General features: G+C 49.0%; 1 protein-coding gene across 2 annotated transcripts; it reads left to right on the top strand.

Moving 5' to 3' along the window:
- On the top strand, window positions 1-21,022 carry TMEM38A (transmembrane protein 38A). 2 transcript variants are annotated; one of them, XM_045862766.2, is made up of 6 exons: window positions 1-197; window positions 14,107-14,263; window positions 14,528-14,712; window positions 16,979-17,066; window positions 18,505-18,622; window positions 19,453-21,022. In XM_045862766.2, the coding sequence occupies exons 1-6, from the start codon at window positions 74-76 to the stop codon at window positions 19,690-19,692; spliced, it is 912 nt and encodes a 303-aa protein (XP_045718722.1). In that variant the 5' UTR covers window positions 1-73; the 3' UTR covers window positions 19,693-21,022. The 2 variants fall into 2 exon arrangements, with proteins under 2 accessions (XP_045718722.1, XP_054360836.1); XM_054504861.2 differs by lacking the exon at window positions 1-197 and adding an exon at window positions 11,894-11,915.
- Window positions 21,023-22,108: the final 1,086 nt, after the last annotated feature.

Genomic DNA, 22,108 nt, shown 5'->3' with positions numbered 1-22,108 from the left:
GGGGGCGCAGTCGCCGGGCCGCGGGCTGCAGGACGTACTGGGCTGGGGGCTGGGGTGGGACCCGGCGGGCGCCATGGACCTGCTCTCGGCGCTGAGCCTAGGCGAGCTGGCGCTCAGCTTCTCGCGGGTGCCGCTCTTCCCCGTCTTCGACCTCAGCTACTTCATCGTCTCCATTCTCTACCTCAAGTATGAGCCAGGTGAGCCAGAGCCAGCAGCCCGCGGGGGCTGGCATCGCGGCGCGGGGGGCGGAGGTAAACCTGCGGGTCGCGAGGCGGGGGAAGCCCTGGATCATGAAGGGGGCACAGTCCCAGGGACTCGTTCGGGGGAGCAGCAGGTGCCGGGATCGTGCGGTTCTTCCACATGGAGTGGGCAGGGGGGGAAGACAAGAGGGCGGGCAAGGAGAGAAGCCCCCGGGATGGTGGGGCTGGGGGAGGGGGAGCAGATGCAGCTGGAAGGCAGGAGAGGAATGCGACTGTATAGAGGAGGGGGAACAGGTGCTGGGGAGGAGGCTGGGAGAGAAGTCAGGGTTCCCGGCAGGGTCGCATGAACTTGGGCCAGCGGCATAGGTCGTGGTGAGGGCGCAGGCGGGGTCGGTGCTGCAGGTCAGTCCAGATGTCCTGGCCGCCCGCATCCGTGACCTCCCTCCTTGCCCTTGGCGCGCGGAGCCGGAGCGGCTGTTGAGTGTCTATATAAGGGCCGGCCGTGCTGGGGGCAGTAATCCGGTTCAGAGAAAGTGACACCGGTGCCCCCCTCCTCTGCGGCCCTCGGGCAGTCTCCCCTCCTCCTCCGGCCGAGCGAAGCTGGGTCTCCCGCGCCCGGCGGGAATTCTTCCAGCCGTGGCGCGGATCCTTTCCACTTACTGAGCAGAATCTGCCCTAGGGCAGGGTGATTTGGGGTTAGCCTACCCGGCCAGCTCCAGACCCCCGTGGAGAATCGCAGAAGGGAAGAAAGACTCTGCTTCTTGGTTTGTTTTTTTTTTAAGCATTTTTTTTTTTAGATGATGGTAAATAGCCTCCTTAGAATGTGGTCTATTTTTAGATAAGGCTCACCGAATGTTTCTTGTTCATCTCCTAGCGTGTTAACTATTATAGCATACCAGTAAACGAAAGGGACTAGAGAATTTAGCTTTAGAAAAGGGATCGATCATCCGGAAACTTGGTGACCGTTTCTCCCACTTAGATGTAAATTACCTCTATATTCTCCTCTCAGGACTGAAATACCTTTTTTTTTTTTTTTTTTTTTTTTCAGATTATAAAAATAGGTGCTTCTGTGTTTTTAAAAGAAATGGAAAGGAAAAGAGATCATTACAGTTGACGTATTGCCAACCCTTCCAGACCTCTCCTATGCGTTTATAACCCTGTAGTTAGAGATGGTAAAGCACGATTTTATGCAAATAGGATCATATTCTGCTTGCCAAGTGTTTTTGTTCCATTTTATTTTTGCCCGTCCACAAGCGAGAGCCTATTCTTTAAAAGCTATTCTGCAGATCAGTTACTTTGCAAAGCAAAATAAGCTTTGTATTGTCTTAGCATGAGCACAGGACTGCATTTCCTGTTCAGGAGGAATTTTTGGTGGCTCAGGCCAGTCCCCTGGGCAAGTACAGAACCTAGCATACCTTGAGAAATCTAAAACTGTGGAGGGCTGGAGCCTCGTAGGGATATAGGACACAAGTGTCTGGAGGAAAGAGGTCTTCAGGCTGGCTGGGAGCATGCAGGAGGGGTCTAGAAATTTCTGCCAGAGTAAATAAATCATCTGAATTTCTAGAGGTACTGGAGCCTGAAGGTGCCTGAAGGTTCCTGAAGGTGGGGAAAGTTCAGTGGTTCACAACCCTAGCTGCTTATTAGGGGCTCCTGGGGGCTCTTAAATCCCATCTCATCTCCACTCCAGACAAATTGAATCAGAATATCTGGGATAGGGCCCTCCCTGCATGCTCATGTTTCAAGCTCCCCTCCCCAGTGATTGCTGCATGCTGTCAAGATTGAGAAACGCCTGCCCAGTTCAAACCCCCTCCATTTGTAACTGGGGAAATAGGAAATAGTGGCTAAGCTAATTTACATACGCAACGAGCCTGTGGTCCCATGGCTGGTAGATGACAGCCTTGGGATTCAAACCCAGGTCTGCCAGACCCCAGGACTCACTCCGATTGCTCTGGGGTACTTGCTTCCCTTTGGAAAAAGGAGGAGTAGGACTTAGCTATTAGCCCCCCACCACCACCCAGTTTGGTGTTCCTGCTGAGTTTCTACAAAGGTTTCTTCTCAGAATCTACGTGCTGACTGCAGGACCAGCTACAGAATCTGCAGGGCCCCTCACTCAGAAAGTCAGAATTTCGGGCGCCTGGGTGGCTCAGTTGGTTAAGCGACTGCCTTCAGCTCAGGTCATGATCCCGGGGTCCTGGGATCAAGTCCTACATCGGGCTCCCCCTGCTCTGTGAGGAGCCTGCTTCTCCCTCCCCCTGCCACTCCCACTGCTTGTGCTCTTTCTCTCTCAGAAAAAAAAAAAAAAAAAGATTTAAAGAAAGTCAGAATTTCAAGATGGTGACAACAGAGCGCTAAACTGAATGTGGGACCCTTCCGAACACAGGGTCCTGGGCAGCGGCACAGGTAGCACACCTTTGGAGCTGACAGCCAAGCTGGCTTCTAGGAAAAATCTCTGAATTAGGAGTCAGCTTTGCCTCTGCCACTAAATACCAGGCTGGTTACCACGCCCCCATGAGCTTCAGCTCACTCATCTATGAAATAGGTGCGTCGGAACATAATCCTGAACTCTTCTGCGGGGCTATTGTAAAGATGTTTTGAGAACTTTGTCAGTAGTAGGCTCTAAGGCACTTGGGAAAGGTAGTGCAATTATTTGTAAGGCCGTGGGAAGATGTGTTTCCTGGTACGCAGTCATTTTCTGGGTCAGGCTTTCATGAGAATCCTGAATGAGGACAGAGCTCTGAGTGTGGTCCTCAGGTTAACAGCATCTATGGCCCCTGGGAGCTAGCTGGTTAAGAAATGCAGAATGCCAGCCCCCCACCCCCACCTCAAGACCCGCTGAATCAGAATCTGCATAACATTTAAGAAGGGTTGGACTAAAAGAGGTAGGAGCTCCTTATTAGACCTGGAGCTCCTTAATAGGGCAGGGAGGAGAAGGTCTGGCTCGCCTCCAGGACCCCTAGCTCTATGCAAGAAAAGAAAGCAATGGATGTCCACTGCATGATTGAATGAATGAATGAATAACAGTCCTGGATATCCCAAGAACCTTCCAGACCAGTGGTTCTCAAGTATACTTCCACATTAAACTCGCCTGGGGAGCTTTTCAGAATCCTCTTGCTCCTGCAGCACCCCTCCATTTAACTCAGAATCGCTGTGCATGGTATTTTTTTTAAGTTCCCCAGATGAGAATCAGTTCTGTGCACCAGTGTTGCCCAATCTCTGCACAAGTGACAGTGAGGGCCAGATCATTCTCTGTGGTAGGGGCCATCACATGCATTTTGGGATATTTCATAGCATCCCTGGCTCAACCCCCTAGATGCTGGTAGCACACCCCAGTTGTGACAACCAGAAATGTCCCCAGATGTAGTTGCCCCCCCAGTTGAGAACCAGTGATCTAGACTGAGTCTCAAACTCCAATGCTTTCAAGGGCCAGGTAGGTGATGTACGGGAAGCAGTAAGCCAGCCAGGTGGGCACTGTCCCCAGGTGAGATCCAACCATGCACATCTTCACCTGGTTGGGGCGAGAACCACCAGAAGTGATTTTTCAAGGGAAGCCGGAAATGTGATTTATAGTTCCCTATGTGTATATGTTGGCTGTTCAAACATTTTTTTCTTTTTAAAAAATTCGTTAAAAAAAAAATAAAAATTTTTTAAAAATAAAGGTAATTAACATTTTTTCTTTTAAAGAAATTAATAGGCTAGTGCGCCTGGGTGGCTCAGTTGGTTAAGCGACTGCCTTCGGCTCAGGTCATGGTCCTGGAGTCCCGGGATCAAGTCCCGCATCGGGCTCCCTGCTCGGCAGGGAGTCTGCTTCATCCTCTGACCCTATCCCCTCTCATGTGTTCTCTCTCTCTCATTCTCTCTCTCAAATAAATAAATAAAATCTTAAAAAAAAAAAAGAAATTAATAGGCTATTTTCTAGTCTAGCAGTCTTAGATCCACAGGAAAATAAAGCTGCAAGTAGTTTTCGTGTACTCTCTGACCTCCCCACCATCTACATTCTGCACAGAGGGTTACATTTGTTATAATCAAGGAGCCCATATCATTATTATTATATTATCACTACCACATGTTATCAACCAAAGCCTAGAGTTTATTACATTAGGGTTAGTTTGTGTTGTACATTTTGTGGATTTCGCCAAATGTATAACATGTATCCACCATTACAGTATCATACAGATAGTTTCACTAACCTAAAAATCCCCCTAGCTCCACGTGAGCATCCTGCCCCTCCCCCAAACCCCTGACAACCCCCAATCTTTTTACCGTCTCCAGAGTTTGGCTTTTTGCAGAATATCATAGAATTGGAATCATACAGTGTGTAGCCCTTTCACACTGGCCTCTTTCACTTAGCAGTATGCATTTAAGGTTCTTCCATGTCTTCTCGTGGCTTGAAAGCTCATTTCTTTTCATCGCTGAGTAATACCCCATGGTATCTATGCACCATAGTTAGTTATTCACCTACTGAAAGATGTCTTGGTTGCGGTTTGGACATCTTCTAAAATGCTGTTAGGCTAATGAGACAGCTCGTTGAGCCCTGTTTTGAGACCTCTGGCAGGAACTGTAAGCTTTTCGAGGACGGAGAGCTGCCTCTCCTCCAACCTTGCAAGGTAGGGGCTGCCATCTCTCACAGGGGAAGAAACGAAGGCAGACAGCTGAGCTTGAAGGCTCAGAAGACTTGCTATCAAGTCACTGAGAAGCTCTGTAAATATACCTCCCATGTTTAGACTTTGGACTAAATAGCTCAGAGCCATGGCAGTGCTGCAAGTGCCCCCGGGGGAACCTTCTAGTGCTTCCCTGCCGTCCATAGACAGGACTCATCCCAGGCCAGAAGTAGGGACGCGATCAGGGCTTCCTCCTCCCTCCTCAGGCAGAGCTGATTTTTATAAATCCATCAGCTAAAATTTCCACCCACAGGTACTTTCCATTTCAGTTCGGTTCCAGGAATAACTCATGCATAATTGCTAAGCACTAAGCAATTTCTTTTTGTCCTTGCCGGTGCCCTTTGAAATGAATAATAGCACTGGGGTGACCACCTCACCCAGGTTCCATTAAGACAAGCACCAAAAGCCCCATGTCCCAGGAACCCCTCGGTCCCATCTGGGGACATTTCTGGTTGTCACAAACCGAGATGGTTGGTACCTCTAGATAGCACCCCCGTTATGCACAAATACACCCGTTGAAGCCCGGAGAGAGGAGTGACTAGCCAAAGTTCACCCAGTGAGAGGGGAGTGCTTTGGTGGCCAACCTGGGATTGCAACCCACATTCTCCTGGTTCCTGATGCTGCCCCAAAACCCCGCCAGAGAAACCAGGAAGCAGTATGGCAAAGGGAAAGAGCCAGAGGGAAGGTTCTCGACACTGCCTTGCTGTGGATCTTCAGGGCAGGCCCATCTCCCATCAGCCTCCGTCTTCTCCTCTGTGGCAATGAGGAGACTGATCTTGCTCTTCTGGGGTTGCTGAGATAAATAAGTTTGATAATGCTAAGAATCATCTTGATAATCACGCACACCACATTGAATCATCAATACAACTTGGGGAGGGGGTGCTCTCATCCTCTTCTTTGGAAAGCAGAGGAATCTGAGGCTGGTGGGGAGCAGTCATTTGTCCAAGGCCACACCAGAGAGAGTGAGCCACAGAGCCAAACCTGGGTCTGTGACTTTACTACCAGGACTCACCTGGTGTAAGCTTTTTGGGTCCCGTGTTTACACCATGGTTTTATTGAAATGGTGCAAACACGGTAGCCTGCTTTACTCCCACAACCCACCCCCACCCTCACCCCTGGCCTCAGTCCTTGGGATGGTCCCAGAGGGCACAAGAATGACCCTGGAAAGAATTCAACCCCTAAGGGTTATTTTTAGATGCAGAGGTATCCATTTCTGAAAAACATGGGTGCCTCACCTGACCCAGCCCTTGCGGGACCCACCAGCCGCTCCAAAGGATTAACTCTCAGCTGGCAGCATTTTAAATAGACACCCCAGAGAAGAGAAGAGAACATTCTGCTTCATAGGACCTTTGTAAATGCTGAGACTTAGGACAACCTCGAGGGCAGGGAGAAGATGCACTGTGGGCTTGTAACTCCAGGGTGAGATTGAGGAGGGAAATTTCAATTCCAGCCCTTGTTAGGAGCTGGGCACAGAAGGGATTGGGGTTCATACCTGACAGAAGGAGTGGGACAGGGGAAAAACCGTTTGTCCAAGGTCTCATGGTTAGTTGGGGGTGGCGAAGAGAAAGGGGAGTATGTTTACGACTTTCTTTCAAACAGCTTTTATTAGGCATGTTTCCTGATTATGAAATGTAGTTTGTGCAAGAGAATGGATAGATTACTTGGGATCTAGGGGTGCCTGGGTGGCTCAGATGGTTAAGCGTCTGCCTTCGGCTCAGGTCATGATCCCAGGGGATTGAGCCCCGCATCCGGCTCCCTGCTTGGCAGGGAGCCTGCTTCTCCCTCTCCCACTACTGTTCCCCCTGCTTGTGCTCTCTTGCTCTCTCTGTCAAATAAATAAATAAAATCTTAAAAAAAAAAAAAAAGATTACTTGGGATCTATTCCTATGTTGGAATACCTTACAGCAGAGAAAAATAAATATTGCCCTTGAAAATATTGTGCTCGGTGAAAGAGCTAGAGGCAAAAGCTATGTTATATGATTCCACCTATATGAAATATGTAAGTTCAGAACACTTTCCTCCCCCAAGAAGGAAACCCCAGCCCCGTGAGCAGTCACTCCCCATCCCCCTCTCCCCCAGCCTCCGTGACCCACACTATGTGACCTTTTGTGTCTGGCTTCTTTCACTTAGCATGTTTTCTAGATTTGTCCATGTTATAGCGTGTGTTAGGACTTCGTTCCTCTTTAAGGCAGAGTGATATTCCATTGTGTGGATCTACCACATCTTGTTTATCCATTCATCTATTGGTGAACACTTGGGTTGTTTCCACCCTTTGGCAATTGTAAATAGTGCTGCTGTGAACACGATTTTTTAAGAGTCTTCCAGAACCTTTTGCTAGGTTCTCGTGGTAGGATATAGCACGGTTCCCCGCTGCCCACGTCCTGTTCCTGGACCTCTGATCATGGCCATCAGAGAGGGGGCAGGTAGTGAGAGTCCGATGAGGGGGCCTGTGGAGCCCAGTGTGATAAAGCAGATGAGCACCCCATGTCCCTCCTGCTTAGCAGCTTTTCGGGGGACTCTTGTTTTTCCTAGTTTTGATGATTAAGTATTTCATACACACGGATTAAATATCACAGACATCTCTCTCCCTTCCACACAGACTGAATAGATGGGAACATAGATTTGCTTCAGATGTTTTTTTTTTAAAGATTTTATTATTTATTTATTTATTTATTTATTTATTTGAGAGAGAGAGAGAGAGAGAGAGTGCAAGTGGGGGGAGGGGCAGAGGGAGAGGGAGAGAATCTAAAACAGACTCCGAGTTGAGCATGGAACCTGATGCAGGGCTCCATCCCACAACCCTGAGATCATGACCTGAGCCCAAACTGAGAGTCAGATGCTTAGCCGACAGTACCACCCAGGTGTCCCACTTCAGATGGCTTTTTAATAAATAAATAGATTGAGAGACAGCTAACCTTATCCCTTTTCCCTCCCTCCCTCTCTAGATGCAACCACCACCCTAAAATCAGCCTGTATTTTTGCATGCCTGTATTTACACCTTCTCTGCTATATATGTGTCTATGAACTACATGGAGTGTGCTGTGTTTTAAATATATACATAAGAGGGGCACCTGGGTGGCTCTGTCGGTTAAGCGTCTGCCTTCGGCTTTGGTCATGATACCAGGGTCCTGGGATCAAGCCCCGCATCAGGCTCCTGGCTCAGTGGACAGCCTGCTTCTCCCTCTCTTTCTGCCACTCCCCCTACTTGTACTCTCTCTCTCTCAAATAAATAAATAAAATACTTTTTAAAATAAATTAATACATACCTAAGATATACATAAATGTATCATTTTGCAACCTAACCTTTTTTACTCAGTAATAACCATATGGGATTTATCCATGTTGATTTATCTAGAGTGGTGGTTCTGAACCAGAAGGGATTTTGTCCCCAGGGAAATTTGGCACTATCCGGAGACAGTTCTGGCTATCACAACCAGGGTGGGGGCATGCCCCTGCCATCTAGTGGGTGGAGGTCAGGAATGCTGCTGCACATCCCCAGGGCACAGGACAGCCCCTACTGCAGCAGGGAATGATCCAACGCGGTGCCATATGCAGCTGAGGAGCCTGGATGTAGATCTAGTTCACTTTTATTTATTTTTTTAAAATATTTTATTTATTTATTTGCCAGAGAGAGAGGCAGACTCCCTGCTGAGCAAGGAGCCTGTTGTAGGACTCCATCCCAGGACCCCGAGATCATGACCCAAGCCGAAGGCAGACACTTAACCAACTGAGCCACCCAGGCATCCGTCTAGTTCACTTTTAAATAGCAGCTCAGTGTGCGACTCTCCACCCTGTCACTGAGAAATAGGAGACTTCTCCATTCTACTGTAACAGTGTGGCAGTGAAATCCTCCTCCCCACATCTCCTTTGCTAGTTTCTTTTGGGTCAGTAGTGAGGAGAATTGCTAAGACATAGGCAATGCATAGCCTCAGATCTGCTCAGTATTGCCAAACAGCCTCCAAGGTGGTTATGCCTGTAGATCCTCCCAACTGTGTGTGTGGAGGAAAACTTGGGCGTTTTTCCCCTCTGGAGGAGGGGCAGATATTCCCACCACCCCAACCCCCCTTCTCTGTGAGGTTGACCAAGCTGAGAAGGCAGCTCCTTCTATAGAACGAGTGGGCTTCATGTTTCTTGGAATAAAAGACCCTACAATGACCCTGTTCCAAATAAGGTCACATTCTGAGGTGCTGGTGGACATGAATGCGGGGCAGGGGGACACTGGTCCCCTGTATAACTCGCTGCAAGGGGGACATTGATCCTTATATTATGTGTGGTTAACAGCTCTCAAGGATGGAGTGAAGGCATGCAGTTGCATGGGACAAAATAGTAACTCCATAAATCAATGGAGCAGGGGAGGTTTCGTTATAGTGCGACCTGAAGTGCCCAACTCAGCCTCAATGCCTAGGAGGTGTTCTGTCCACATTTACTAGAATGTAAGCTCCATTATGGCGGGAGTTCATTCACTCACAACTATTTATTGGGCGGCTACTATGTGTCAGGCACAGCGCCATGCGCTGGGGGTGCAGCAGCAGGTAAGACTGATGAGGTCCCCATACTCACCAAAGGATTAAGATCAAATCAATTTGTTGAGTGTATCAACAGTACGTATAGGTATTTATGTCAATAGCTTCATCCATGGCGCGTGTCTCGGAGAGGCCAAGCATTCAGATTCACAGCTTGGAGACAAAAGGCATCCAATTTCTAGAAACAAAGTGACATTTTATTTTTTAAGAAAATATTTATTTATTTATTAGAGAGCACAGAGGGAGAGGGAGAAGCAGACTCCCCGCTGAGCAGAGAGCCTGTTGCAGGGCCAGATCCCAGGACCCCAAGGTCATGACCCGAGCCAAAGGCAGACGCCCAACTGACGGAGCCACCCAGGCGCCCCCAAAGTGACATTTTCAAACAAAAAACGGGGCACGTGGGTGGTTCCGTCAGTTGAGCACCCGACTTTTGATTTCCACTCAGGTCATGATCTCAGGGTCGTGGGATTGAGCCCTGCGTTGGGCTCCACACTCAGCGGGGAGTCGGATTACTTCTTTTGATTAGTTTTTGATTAGTAGATCACACGTAACTTCTTCATCTCATGCCCACATTGAGTGGAGTTGTCATTGGATCCAAGTAAATTGTTTAAGGAGAGTTACTGATACCAGCTCTGGCCCTGAGAGCTAAGTACCTGGGCCTTACAACTTAATCCTAAAGGGATTCTCTGGAAAGTGAAACCAGTGGGGGAGGGAAGGAATCTAGATGATGAAACAGTTGTCACACCAGGAGACACCCAGCTTGCAACTCTGGGGTGTGGCCATAGGGAATGGTGACCATATTAACATAAAGACAGGGGGCGGCTGGCTGGCTCAGTCAATAGAGTGTGCGACTCTTGATCTTAGGGTGGTGAGTTCAAGCCCTGCATTGGGCATAGTGATTACTTAAAAATAAATAAAATAAATAATTTAACATACAGATAGGACCTATTTAGAAAAATCCTAGGGGCGCCTGGGTGGCTCAGTTGGTTAAGCGACTGCCTTCGGCTCAGGTCATGATCCTGGAGTCCGGAGATCGAGTCCCACATCGGGCTTCCTGCTCGGCAGGGAGTCTGCTTCTCTCTCTGACCCTCCCCCCTCTCATGCTCTCTCTCTCATTCTCTCTCTCACAAAAAAAAAAAAAAAAAAAAAGCAAATGCCTTGGGTGCCTGGGTGGCTCAGTTGGTTAAGCGACTGCCTTCGGCTCAGGTCATGATCCTGGAGTCCCTGGATCGAGTCCCGCATCGGGCTCCCTGCTCGGCAGGGAGTCTGCTTCTCCCTCTGACCCTCCCCTTCTCATGCTCTCTCTCTCTCTCTCATTCTCTCTCTCAAATAAATAAGTAAAACCTTAAAAAAAAAAGAAAGAAAAATTCTAAAGACTTTAAGTGGGTAATACAAAGTGTAAGAATTTGACTAATAGACATTAATCCTGTATCCCTAGTGTTTTTTGTAAACTTATTTTTTAAGAATTAGACTCTTCCCCTCTATTTTAATGTGGGATTTAATGAAGAGTTCTCATGTCCCCTTCATCCAGCTTCCCCCAATGACAATGTCTTACATAATGGTAGGTCATTACTAAAACCAGGAAATTGACATTGGTACAATCCCATTAACACCAACAACTGACTTTATTCAGCAGTATTTACAGATAGTTATTTTATACAGTTCTGTATTTTTTTAAAGATTTTAAGTAATCTCTACATCCAACATGGGGCTCAACCTCACAACCCCAAGATCAAGAGCCGTAAGCTCTGCCAACTGAGCCAGCCAGGTGCCCCCATACAGGTCTGTATTTTATCATGTGTGTAGATTCTAATAATCACCACCACAGTTGGGATACAGAATGGTTCTGGCACCCCAAAGAAACTCCCTAGTGATGTTCCTTTATAGTTATATCTTCCTCCAAGCCCTAACCCCTGGTGACCATTGATCTGCTCTCTGTCACTCATCACTATGTTTTGTTACTTGGAGAAAGTCATAGAAATGGTATCATATAGTATGTAACCTTCTCTTTTTTTTTTTAAGGTTTATTTGAGAGAGAGAGCACAAGCGGGGGCATGGGGAGGGGGGTCGGGGGAGAGGGAGAGAGAGTCTTAAGCAGACCCCATGCTGAGTGTGGACCCCCCCCCACCCAATGTAGGGTTGGATCTCATGACCCTGAGATCATGACCTGAGCCGAAATCAAGAGTTGGACGCTTAACCAACTGAGCTACCCAGGCGCCCCAGTATGTAACCTTCTGAGATTGGCTATTTTCACTCAGCATAGTACCCTTGACATTCATGTAAGTTACTGCGTGTATCCCTGGTTTGTTCCCTTTTTGTTGCTGAGTAGTATTCCATGATCTGGATGTACCACAATTTGTTCATCCCTTTACCCATTGAAGCCATTTTACAAATAACTTACTTATAAATAAAGCTGCTATGAACAGTTGTGTGCCTGTCTGTGAACACCAGATTCCCTTTCTCAATCAGAATCTTGTCTTGAGGAGCACGTGGCTGGTTCAGTTGGTGGAGCATGTGACCCTTGATATCAGATCGTGAGTTCAAGCCCCACATTAGGCATAGAGATTACTTTAAGACAAAAAAAAAAAATCTTCTCCTGAACACTGAGATGAAGTAGTAAATGCAAGTGTGCTCTGGTTAAAGCGGGGTGAAGGACCCAGAACATTCCCATTTTGTCTCTTCTTTGCTCCTGCAAATGCTCAGGATTCCTAGGAACACAGTTTGGAAACCATTGTTCTTGGGAGCCTATCCTCCTAGCCATGGATAGAAGATCTTGGGTTATCAGGGCTGCAGGACATCGGCCAGCTCATTCCTCTGTCTCTGTGTGGTGCTCAACATTGCTGCCCATAAGAATCACCCAGGAGCATTAAGAAATCCATAAGCCCAGCAACACCCCAGACTGGCCAACTAAGATACTCTGGGGTGGGGGGGTTCAGGTGTCTAGTTTGTAAAGTCCCCAGGTAATGCTGATGTACAGCCAAATTAGAGGCCAATGCACTGAGCCATCTTCCTAATGAATGGGATTTCTGTTTCTGTTCACTAAGCAAGACCGTTCTTTTTTGCATTTTGTTGCCTTGGGTCTATAGGAAGACTCAATTTACTATCATTTATGAGTATCAGTTACAGAAACTGAAATAAGTTGCATTTTTTCTGTTGTCCCTTTTATTTTATAACAGCTTTATTGAGCCATAATTCATATACCACCCAATTCACCCATTTAAAGCATCCCATTCATTGGTTTTTTAGTATATTCACAGAATTGTGCAACCATCACCTCCAAAAGAGTTCTGTATCCTTTAACTGTCACCCTCCCATCTCCCCCATTCCCTCCAGCCCTAAGCAACCTCTAATCTACTTTCTCTTAGTGTTAAAAAATTAAATAAAATACCAAGACCCATAATAGGATAAAGTCCACAGGGTTGTGGGAGCCCAGGGGCAGGAGTGACTGACCCAGCAGAGCAAGAAAGCCTTCCTAGAGGAGGTGGTATTTGTACTTGGCCATTTCTGCTTTTGTGTCTTTGCTCCTTCTCTGGCGCTAGCTTGTAACAGAAGACAACAAGTGTTGGGGAGGAGGTGGAGAAGTTGGAACCCTTGTGAACCGCTGGTGGGAATGCAAAATGGTGGGGCCGCCGTGGAAAACAATATGGCAGTTCCTTAAAAAAATTAAACATAGAATTACCATTTGACCCATCAATTCCACTTCTGGGTGTATCCCCAAAAGCGTTGAAAGCAGGAACTCAAATAGATATTGGCACACTTATGTTCTTAGCAGCATTATTCACAATAGCCAAAAGGTGGGAACAACTCCAATGTCCATCGATGGATGAGTAAATAAACAAAATGTGGTATATCCATACAATGGAAGATCATACAACCTTAGAAAAGAAGGAATTCTGACACCTGCTACAACGTGAGCGAACCTTGAGGACATTACGCTGAGTGAAAGAAGTGAAAGAAGCCAGACACAAAAGGACAAATATTGTGTGATTCCACTTACACGAGGTCCCTAGAGGAGTCAAATTCACAGAGACAGAAAGTAGATGGTGGGAGCCAGGGGCTGAAGGAGGGAATGGGGAGTTAGTGTTTAATGGGGACAGAGTTTCAGCGAGGGACAATGAACAAGTCCCTAGAGATGGATGGTGGTGATGGTTGCACGACAGCATGAATGTGCTTCATGCCACCGAGCTGTGCACTTAAAAATGGTTAAAGTAGCACGTTTCATGTATATTTTACCGCAATAAAAAAAAATGTAAAAAGAGGGAGAGACCAAGACAACAGGTGTGAGCTTGTAGGGACCTTGGCATCAGCCCAAGGCAGGAACAGCCACATGAAAGCGTTCCCACCTGCACGTTGCTCCCTGTCCACACCGCCCTCTCTTGGAGGGATAATGAGAGTGATCGCTTGGCTGTGGTTATCAATGAGGATTTAGCAAGTCCTTCATATAAATGTACACCCAGTGTCTGAGATCTGGAGGTGCTTGCTAAATGGGACCTGGCATTACCATCGTTGCCACCTCTCTGAGCACAGAAGAAAGAGCCCCAACCCAGCTCTGCCTTTTCTCTGCGTGACCTCAGGCACGTGTCCAGCCTCTCTGAGCCTGGGTTCTTCCTCTGAAATGGGAGAGCTGCAAGGCAGCTGAATTAGGATGGGCTGACTGGAGGGCATGGGGACAAAGCATGCCCTTGGCACCCTGGTGATGCTGGGGGACACCCCCGTACCCCCCAGGAGCAGTCGAGCTGTCCCAGCGCCATCCCATGGCATCCTGGCTGTGTGCCATGCTGCACTGCTTTGGGAGTTACATCTTGGCTGATCTGCTCCTCGGTGAGCCCCTGATTGACTACTTCAGCAACAATTCCAGCGTCCTGCTGGCCACAGCTGTCTGGTAAGCACTGTCTGGCTGGTGGGATGTGGGAGAGCAGAGTTGGGGGCAGGGGTGACCCAGCCACCTAGGAGGTGGGAGGCGGGGGGTTGGAGGAAATAGGACCCATCCACACAACCTCCACAGCGGACCTGAATGCAGTGCTCTCCACTGCCCAGCTCTGTCCTGAGCCCGGCAAGCTGGGGAGGAAGATCTGGACACAACCTCACCTCCCAGGGACCCCCGACGGTCTGTCTCCCCATGACGCTCTGCGTTCTCTTCCCAAAGGTACTTGATTTTCTTCTGCCCCCTGGACCTCTTTTACAAGTGTGTCTGCTTCCTGCCTGTGAAACTTATATTCGTGGCCATGAAGGAGGTAGTGAGAGTCCGAAAGATCGCCGTGGGCATCCATCATGCCCATCACCACTACCACCACGGGTGGTTCGTCATGATTGCCACCGGCTGGGTCAAAGGTAAACAGGACCATGATGATGATGGAAAATCATCTCATTTGAGAACCCCTGCTCAGTGGTACATTGTCAGGCACCCAGGTTCGCACAGACATTGCTCCAGGCTAAGAGGACTGTTGTGGGAGTCCTGCCTTGTCAGCCAACAGCTTTAGAGTAAGTGGGAAGATTCTTCCAGAATTTAACTGTCAAAGATAAACAGGACCACGAGACAGTGACAGCTGTCTCTCAAGCAGGTGTTCTCAACTGTGACACGACTGATGTTTGGTGCCAGGTCATCATCCGTGGCGGGTGCTGTCCTGTGCATGGTAACATGTTGAGCAGCATCCCTGGCCTCCTCCCACCAGATGTCAGTAGCGCCCACCTGCGTGACAACAAGAAGTGTCTCCAGATGTTGCCAAACACCTCTTAGAGAAGAAAACACACCCCTATAACTACAGGGGTTCTCAGTCTTTGTGGGCCATGGTCCTTTTTGAGTCCAGTAAAGCCTTTTATGTTTTTAAGTGCATAAAATATATAGGATGATAAAAGAGGCCCATTATTTTAAAATAGCTATCAAAAAAATTTTTTTAAACAAAGTTACCCAAAAAAGTTTTAATATGATAGAGTAATTTTATACATCTTTACCAAAGTATTAAATAAGAGACCATTCACTTAGCAAATAGGTATTTCTCGACCTTTTGAAGTGTTGTTGAGCACAAATGATATTATGAAACCATCTGCAACAATGGGAATGTGAAAAGGGAAAAATCCATGAATTCTGTTGGTGATTGCGTCACAGCCTTGCAAATCCTTCTCAGCTTACTGCCTCCCTTCACAATAGAAGGAAAGGCTATATTTTGGTGAGGGACATGAAAATGAAGATGTAGTTCTGTTTCCAGTCTGGGTTCAAGGATACCAGGTTAAGACTTTATGACCCTGGCAGGTTTGAGTTGAGGCCTTTGTGCATCTTATCTCATTTGATTGTTAAGACTCTGCTTTAGGAAAAGTCTAACATCATCCCCAATTTACTGAGGAGGGAAATGAAATTACTTGTTCAAGGTCACATAGCTAAGGGGGTGCAGCTAGGTTTGACTTCAGGTTCTCTGAATTCAACATCCACATTCTTAACTACTTTGAAGTCCTCCTTTTCCTCCTCCTCTAGCTATGCTAAGAGGCAGACCAAGATAGACTTTAAAACAAAAAATGTTACTAAAAATTAAAGAGGGACACTTTACAATGATGGGTCAATCCACTAGGACGATATAACAATTATAAACATATATGCACCTAAAAACAGCACCAAAATTTATAAAGCAAAAACTGAGAAGTTAAAGGAGAAATAGACAATCCAACAATAATAGTTGCAGAGGTGGACCAAGGAGTAACAGGAAGACAGGGAAAGAAGGCTCAAGCAGGTGCTAACACCATTGGGTACCTTATCCCTGCCCCCTGATACCAAAGTGGGTATTGCCAAAATGCCAGGGCCTAGAAGCACCCTCCATTGAGCCAGTGTACTCAGCACCATTGACAGATGGGGCTGGATCATGCTCTGACAGACTCTGGAGACTGTCTTGTGCATTGTAGGATGTTGAGCAGCATTCCTGGCCTTAACCCATCAGGAGCAGCCCTGCCCCAGTTGCAACAACCAAAAATGTCTCCAGATATTGCCAAATGCCTATTTGGGGGCAAAATCACTCCAGATATGAATCCCTGGTCCAGTGGTACATATCAGGCACCTCAGCACAGCCATTCCTGGAGTGGGTGTTCAAGCTTCTTTAGCCAGTACATTTGGGGTAAATGGAAAGGTTCTTCTAGAATTTCAACCATTATGTCCCATGTGGGTCTCCTTATTCACTCTCCAGGAAGCCTGTGCTATAAAACAAATTCCCCAGGGGGATAACATGCCTCCCAGAGGGCAAGTGGCTTAAGAAAGATTGAAAGTTCAGAGCCCCGAGGAGGAGAGAGACTGGGGTGGGGAGCCTTCTAGAAGCCTTATGCACAGCTCAGGGTCCTGGACTAGGGGCATCAGGGCAGACAACCCAGATTTGTCGAAGACATACCTTGCAGATGAGATATGACCTCAATGCCTTCATGCTGGTTTTGCTCCAAATATTGCCATGTGACCCTCCTGAGCCTCAATTTCCCCACTGCAACTGATTGTCATACACCCAGGCTCAGTGTCCCTCTGGAGAAGACTCTAGGAGCAGCGAAGCTGCTTCCTTGGGAACTCAGCCAAGAAGAATGGAGAACTGGAGGTGGCAGGTTCATTCAGGAGCACCCTGTCTCCTAGGCTCTGGCGTCGCCCTCATGTCCAACGTTGAGCAGCTGCTCCGAGGGGTCTGGAAGCCAGAGACCAATGAGATCCTGCACATGTCCTTGTGAGTATCCCATTCCACCCCCCCCGCCCCCATCCCTACTGTATGTACGTGTGCCTCCTGGGCCTGACCCTGAGTTGGATGCTCCTGGTAACTTGGAAGCCTCAGCCACTAATTTTGTCTTCCAGAAGCTTCCAGAGGTCATGGAGCATCCATGGAGCAGAAGGGGAGCCTTGGCTCTGCCTAGGGGGGAGGGGCAGGCAGAGCTGCAGGGAGATGAGCTACTTGATTTGGGTTTTGAAGAGTGAGTAGGAGTTTTCTGGCAAAGGAGGAGCCTCCGGATAGAGGCCAGCACCTCTGCCAACTGTCAAGTCAGAAAAGAGCAGTGATTCTGCCCAGTTCTGCAGGGTCAGGATACAGAGTGTGGGTGGGGAGGAGTACAGAGCATCGGTGGGCAGTATATGGCATGGTGTGTGGGTGGATACAGAGTGTGGGTGGGGAGTGTGGCTGGGACTAGGTGGGCAGGACCACAGGGCAGCATCCAGGACCCAACCTAGGGGCCCCATGCTACATTTAGCCTATACATTTTTAAAGGACCTCATTGGTTTGAGCTAGTTAAATTTTCTCCCAATCTACAATAAAGAAAGCGATGGCCATTAAAATATGACAAAATTTTTTAAAAGGCTCACCCATACGCCAATGAAAATTCCCATTTCACACTTCGGAAAAGAGCACTATCTCTTTTCATCCCTACTAGAGGTCTGTTCCCACCCTCAGTTCACCGACAAGGAAACGGGGACCCACAGTGTTGTGTTGCCTGCTACTAAGTGGACAAGTGGTTTCCCCTCTTGGATTCTACTTCGGCCTCTTGAGCAGAGGGTGAGGGCTCCATGGAATCACACTCATAAACTCCCTGGCCCTGGTACCTGGTGAGTGCCTTGGAAATATCAAGCGGAATCATCATCATTAAGGACAGCAGAGAACAACAGACATCGGGAACAGAAGTCACGGGTCTCTCTTTCGTAACAAGTTAAAATATTGAGAACCTATCCTGTAAGAAAGAAAAGGAAAGTTACAAAAAAGAACAGGTGATAGCTGACCGCCTACCTGCCTGACCTGTCTCCAGTCCCTCCAGAGGTCGAACTGATACCACGTGGCCCAAGACCCCACCTTAAATCACATCGTTCCTAACTGGTATGACCCAAAGTCCCCAAGTGAACAAAGACACTCCTATCAGGCAGGACATTTCCAAGGCTTAAAGGATACCTCCCAGGAGCCAGGGGGGGAAAGCCACACCTCTCTTTGGGCCAAGTTAACCCTTTACTGTGCAGGGAGACCCCACCTTGTCTATGCCATGCAGGCATCTTCCCACCTCCCACTCAGGAGAAGCTGGGATAGGAGCTGGGGCCGGCAGTGGGCAGGCAGAGAAGGGGTCTGGGCCAGAGGGAAAAAAGGCCTGAGCTACGTGGCGCCACGTGGTAATAGAGACTGCCCCCTCCAGCCCCACGAAGGCCAGCCTGTACGGAGCCATACTCTTCACCCTCCAGCAGACCCGCTGGCTCCCGGTATCCAAAGCCAGCCTCATCTTCATCTTCACCATGTTCATGGTCTCCTGTAAGGTAAGTCTTCCTGCCCTGACCCACACCACCAACCCACACTTTCCAGGCTGGGAGCTTGGATTTGCAGTCTTGTGTCCCAGGAAGGACAGCCCTAAGGCAGGGGACTGGGGAAGGGGGTCCCAGTAGGTCTGTGCATGGGAGGAAGTTCTGATAAGAGGAGTGTCCAGCCGGTGGGGATGGGGTAAGAGAATACGGCCTTCTGGGTGGAGGGCCCAGCCTGGGCAAAGGCCGAGAGTGAGGCAGGAGTGCATGGAGTCTGTTTGGAGAATTGGGGCCTCGTGCCTTGGTGGTGGAGAGCTGAGGGACAAGACCCAAGAAGGCACACTTAGGACACCAGGGACTCAGGCTGGATCAGGAATGGTGCTGGTCTGATTCTGAGGCCTTGAGCTGGGGTTAGCTCACCCAGGAGGGGTCTTCAGGAGCCACACTGTCCTCCTCATGGATCTGGGGAGCTCTGCTGCTGGCTCCCTGGGAGGGGACCCATTGGTCACTGAAAGGGGGAAGGGAATGAGCCACCCCAGGCCAAGCACTGTTCCTCTCTGAGCCCAGGTGTTGGGGGGCCCCTGAGGTGAGGGGGGAGATCAACTGTCCCCATGTGCCCCATGCTATCTGGAGTTTCAGCACCAGAAGTCCTGTATCTCAGGAAACCTGGGACAGTTGGTCACCCTCCTGGGGGTGCATAAAGCCAGAGGGATGGGCCTGGGCTACCTCTGACCTTGACCTGGCTGACCTCTCCCCTCTTCCTTCCCCCTGCCCCCCACCTTGCTTTCTGCCTCGGTCTCCCTCTATCTCTCTCACTGTCTCCCCGTCCCTCTGTTACCCCACCTCAGGTGTTCCTGACGGCCACTCACTCCCACAGCTCCCCTTTTGATGTTCTGGAAGGCTACATCTGCCCTGTGCTGTTTGGGACCACCTGGGGGGGCAACCATCACCATGACAACCACGGTGGGTCCCATGGCGGGTCCCATGGCAGCGGTGGGCCCGGCTCGCCACACTCAGCCCTGCCTGCTAAGTCCAAGGAGGAGCTGAGTGAGGGCTCCAGGAAGAAGAAGACCAAGAAGGCAGATTAGTGGATGGCCCAGAGGCCTTGAGGGGTACCAGGGAGAGGACCCGGACCCAGGACCCTCAGAGCTGGTGCAGGGGCATCCTGGGCTCAGCGCTTCCCTTTCCGGGCCTCAACTTCCCAGTCTGCAAACCGGGGCCATGTCGGGGGGGTTAAATGAGATATGGGGGTGAGGGGCATTGGTAGGAATGGAGGGGTCCCTCTCTCTTTCTGCCAGGCCACCATAGCAACACCGCTTTATTTGGGCAGTGGCCCCAGCCAGAAACCCTAGCAGTTATATTTTTGGTTCTACTATTTCCTCTCTAAAATTACATCTTGACTCCGAAAAGAACTTCAGGTTGAGACTCATGAATTTGACGGACAATTCCTAAGTGTCTGCTACAAGGCAGCCGCTGGGACTTCCATCTCTTCGTGCCCACTCCTTCCGGATGGCACTGGGCAAGCTGCCTCCTCCGAGCCTTGCATTCCCCGTCTGTATAGTGGAGACCCCCCAGGCCACCTCCGCATGGAGGTGCTGGTGTGTGACTGGATGTCAACCAGCTTTATAAACTCTTAAGCACCGTGCAGTCGGGAGGGGAGGCCTTGACGGATGTTCATCGTGCTTGAGAACGGCTTTGCATTTTAGATTATTTGTGTTTGTGGATCAGAGAACCCCCACAAGTTACCTGGCACACAGGGGGCCTTCAGTAGACACATCTGGCTCAGTCTTGAGAGCTTGGGGAGTGGGGAAGGCTTGTTCTGATCTTTAGCTTCAGGCCGCCCCTAAACCAAAGAAATGCAGCTGGCTGGGCAGGGGTGCCAAGATCCAGCTCCATCAAGGGCCTCCGAACACTTGCTGTCAGGCCCTAGAAGCTTCGGGCCTCCCTCATGCTGGCATCCTCCACCGCTCATTCAGTCTTTCAGAGGAGTCTGTGCCTAGCCTTGTGCCACTGCTGGGCGGGCCTGGAACGTGCTTTAGGGTGAGTGAGGGGAATGGTAGCTGAACCCCCCATCTACCCCCCCCCCCCACCACCGGCCACCTGATTCATCTCAGGCTGTGTTACCAGGACACCCGAGTGTGGCCAGTCTCAGGTGGGGTTTGGGCCCAGACGGGGCCGGCTTAGACCTGTCCTCTGCCCCCAGGGGGGTGGGTGGGACGCGGGACAGAGCAACAGCCTACAGCTGCATCAAGATCAGCATGGGGCCAGCAGGATCCCAGTATTGCCCAGCTGTTGGGAAAGTGCCTTGATCTGGTGACACCTGGGAGCCTGGTGGGTCCTGAGGATCCGAATTCATCCTCTTGCATGTTTATCAAGACTCAGCATGAAGGTTCAGCAAATAAATCTGTTGTGAAAGAAGCACAATGGTTTGGCTGATTCATTCCTGCTCTTTCGGCCTCAGGACGCAGTGGGGGTTCTGTGTCCTTAGAGACACTCAGAGTTTCCAGGGAGATGAGGCTCATGGCAGCCCCCAATCGCCAAGAGGAGATGGAGCCTGCGGGTAGAGTCTGGAGTTTGGAGTTCAGATATTTACTATGCCACCAACAGGTCATGGGGCCTCGCCTTCTCCAAACCTGTTTGCTTCTTGGGGAATAGGGTGTCACTGCCCTTTATAGACAGATGGGAGAATTAAGGGAGTGATTGGGGTTTGCAGCTAAGAGTCCGTACAGGATGCTGTTAAGAGAACAACTTGGCAATCACACATCTGATAAAGGGATTGTATCCAGAATATATAAAGAAGTCCCAAAGCTCAATAATAAACAGCCCAATTAAAAATGAGCAAAGGGTATGATATGACCTCACTGATATGAGGAATTCTTAATCGCAGGAAACAAACTGAGGGTTGCTGGAATGGGGGGTGGGGTGGGAGGGATGGGGTGACTGGGTGATAGACACTGGGGAGGGTATGTGCTCTGGTAAGCGCTGTGAATTGTGCAAAACTGTTGAATCTCAGATCTGTACCTCTGAAACAAATAATGCAATATATGTTAAGAAAAAAAAAGAAGAAGAAGGTAGCAGGAGGGGAAGAATGAAGCAGGGGAAATCGGAGGGGTAGACAAACCATGAGAGACGATGGACTCTGAAAAACAAACAGGGTTCTAGAGGGGAGGGGGGTGGGAGGATGGGTTAGCCTGGTGATGGGTATTGAGGAGGGCACATTCTGCATGGAGCACTGGGTGTTATGCACAAACAATGAATCATGGAACACTACATCTAAAACTAAGGATGTAATGTATGGGGATTAACATAAGAATAAAAAAATTTTTAAAAAATGAGCAAAGGATTTGAATGGACACCTGGCCATAAAGAATATACAGATGGCATTTTAAAAAGCACATGAAAAGATGCTCAACATCCTTAGCCATCAGGGAAATGGGTGGGAAGGTACCCACTACATTCTAGGATGGTTGCTGGTGAGTGCTGGTGAGGATGTGGAGCAAGGGG

Source organism: Mirounga angustirostris, unplaced genomic scaffold, assembly GCF_029215605.1.
Source record: "Mirounga angustirostris isolate CCGP_5_RB_7025 unplaced genomic scaffold, mMirAng1.0.hap1 SCAF_1, whole genome shotgun sequence".
NCBI lineage: Eukaryota > Metazoa > Chordata > Mammalia > Carnivora > Phocidae > Mirounga > Mirounga angustirostris.
The sequence above is the reverse complement of the archived record's forward strand: the minus strand, read 5'-3'. Positions and strand labels throughout refer to the sequence as shown.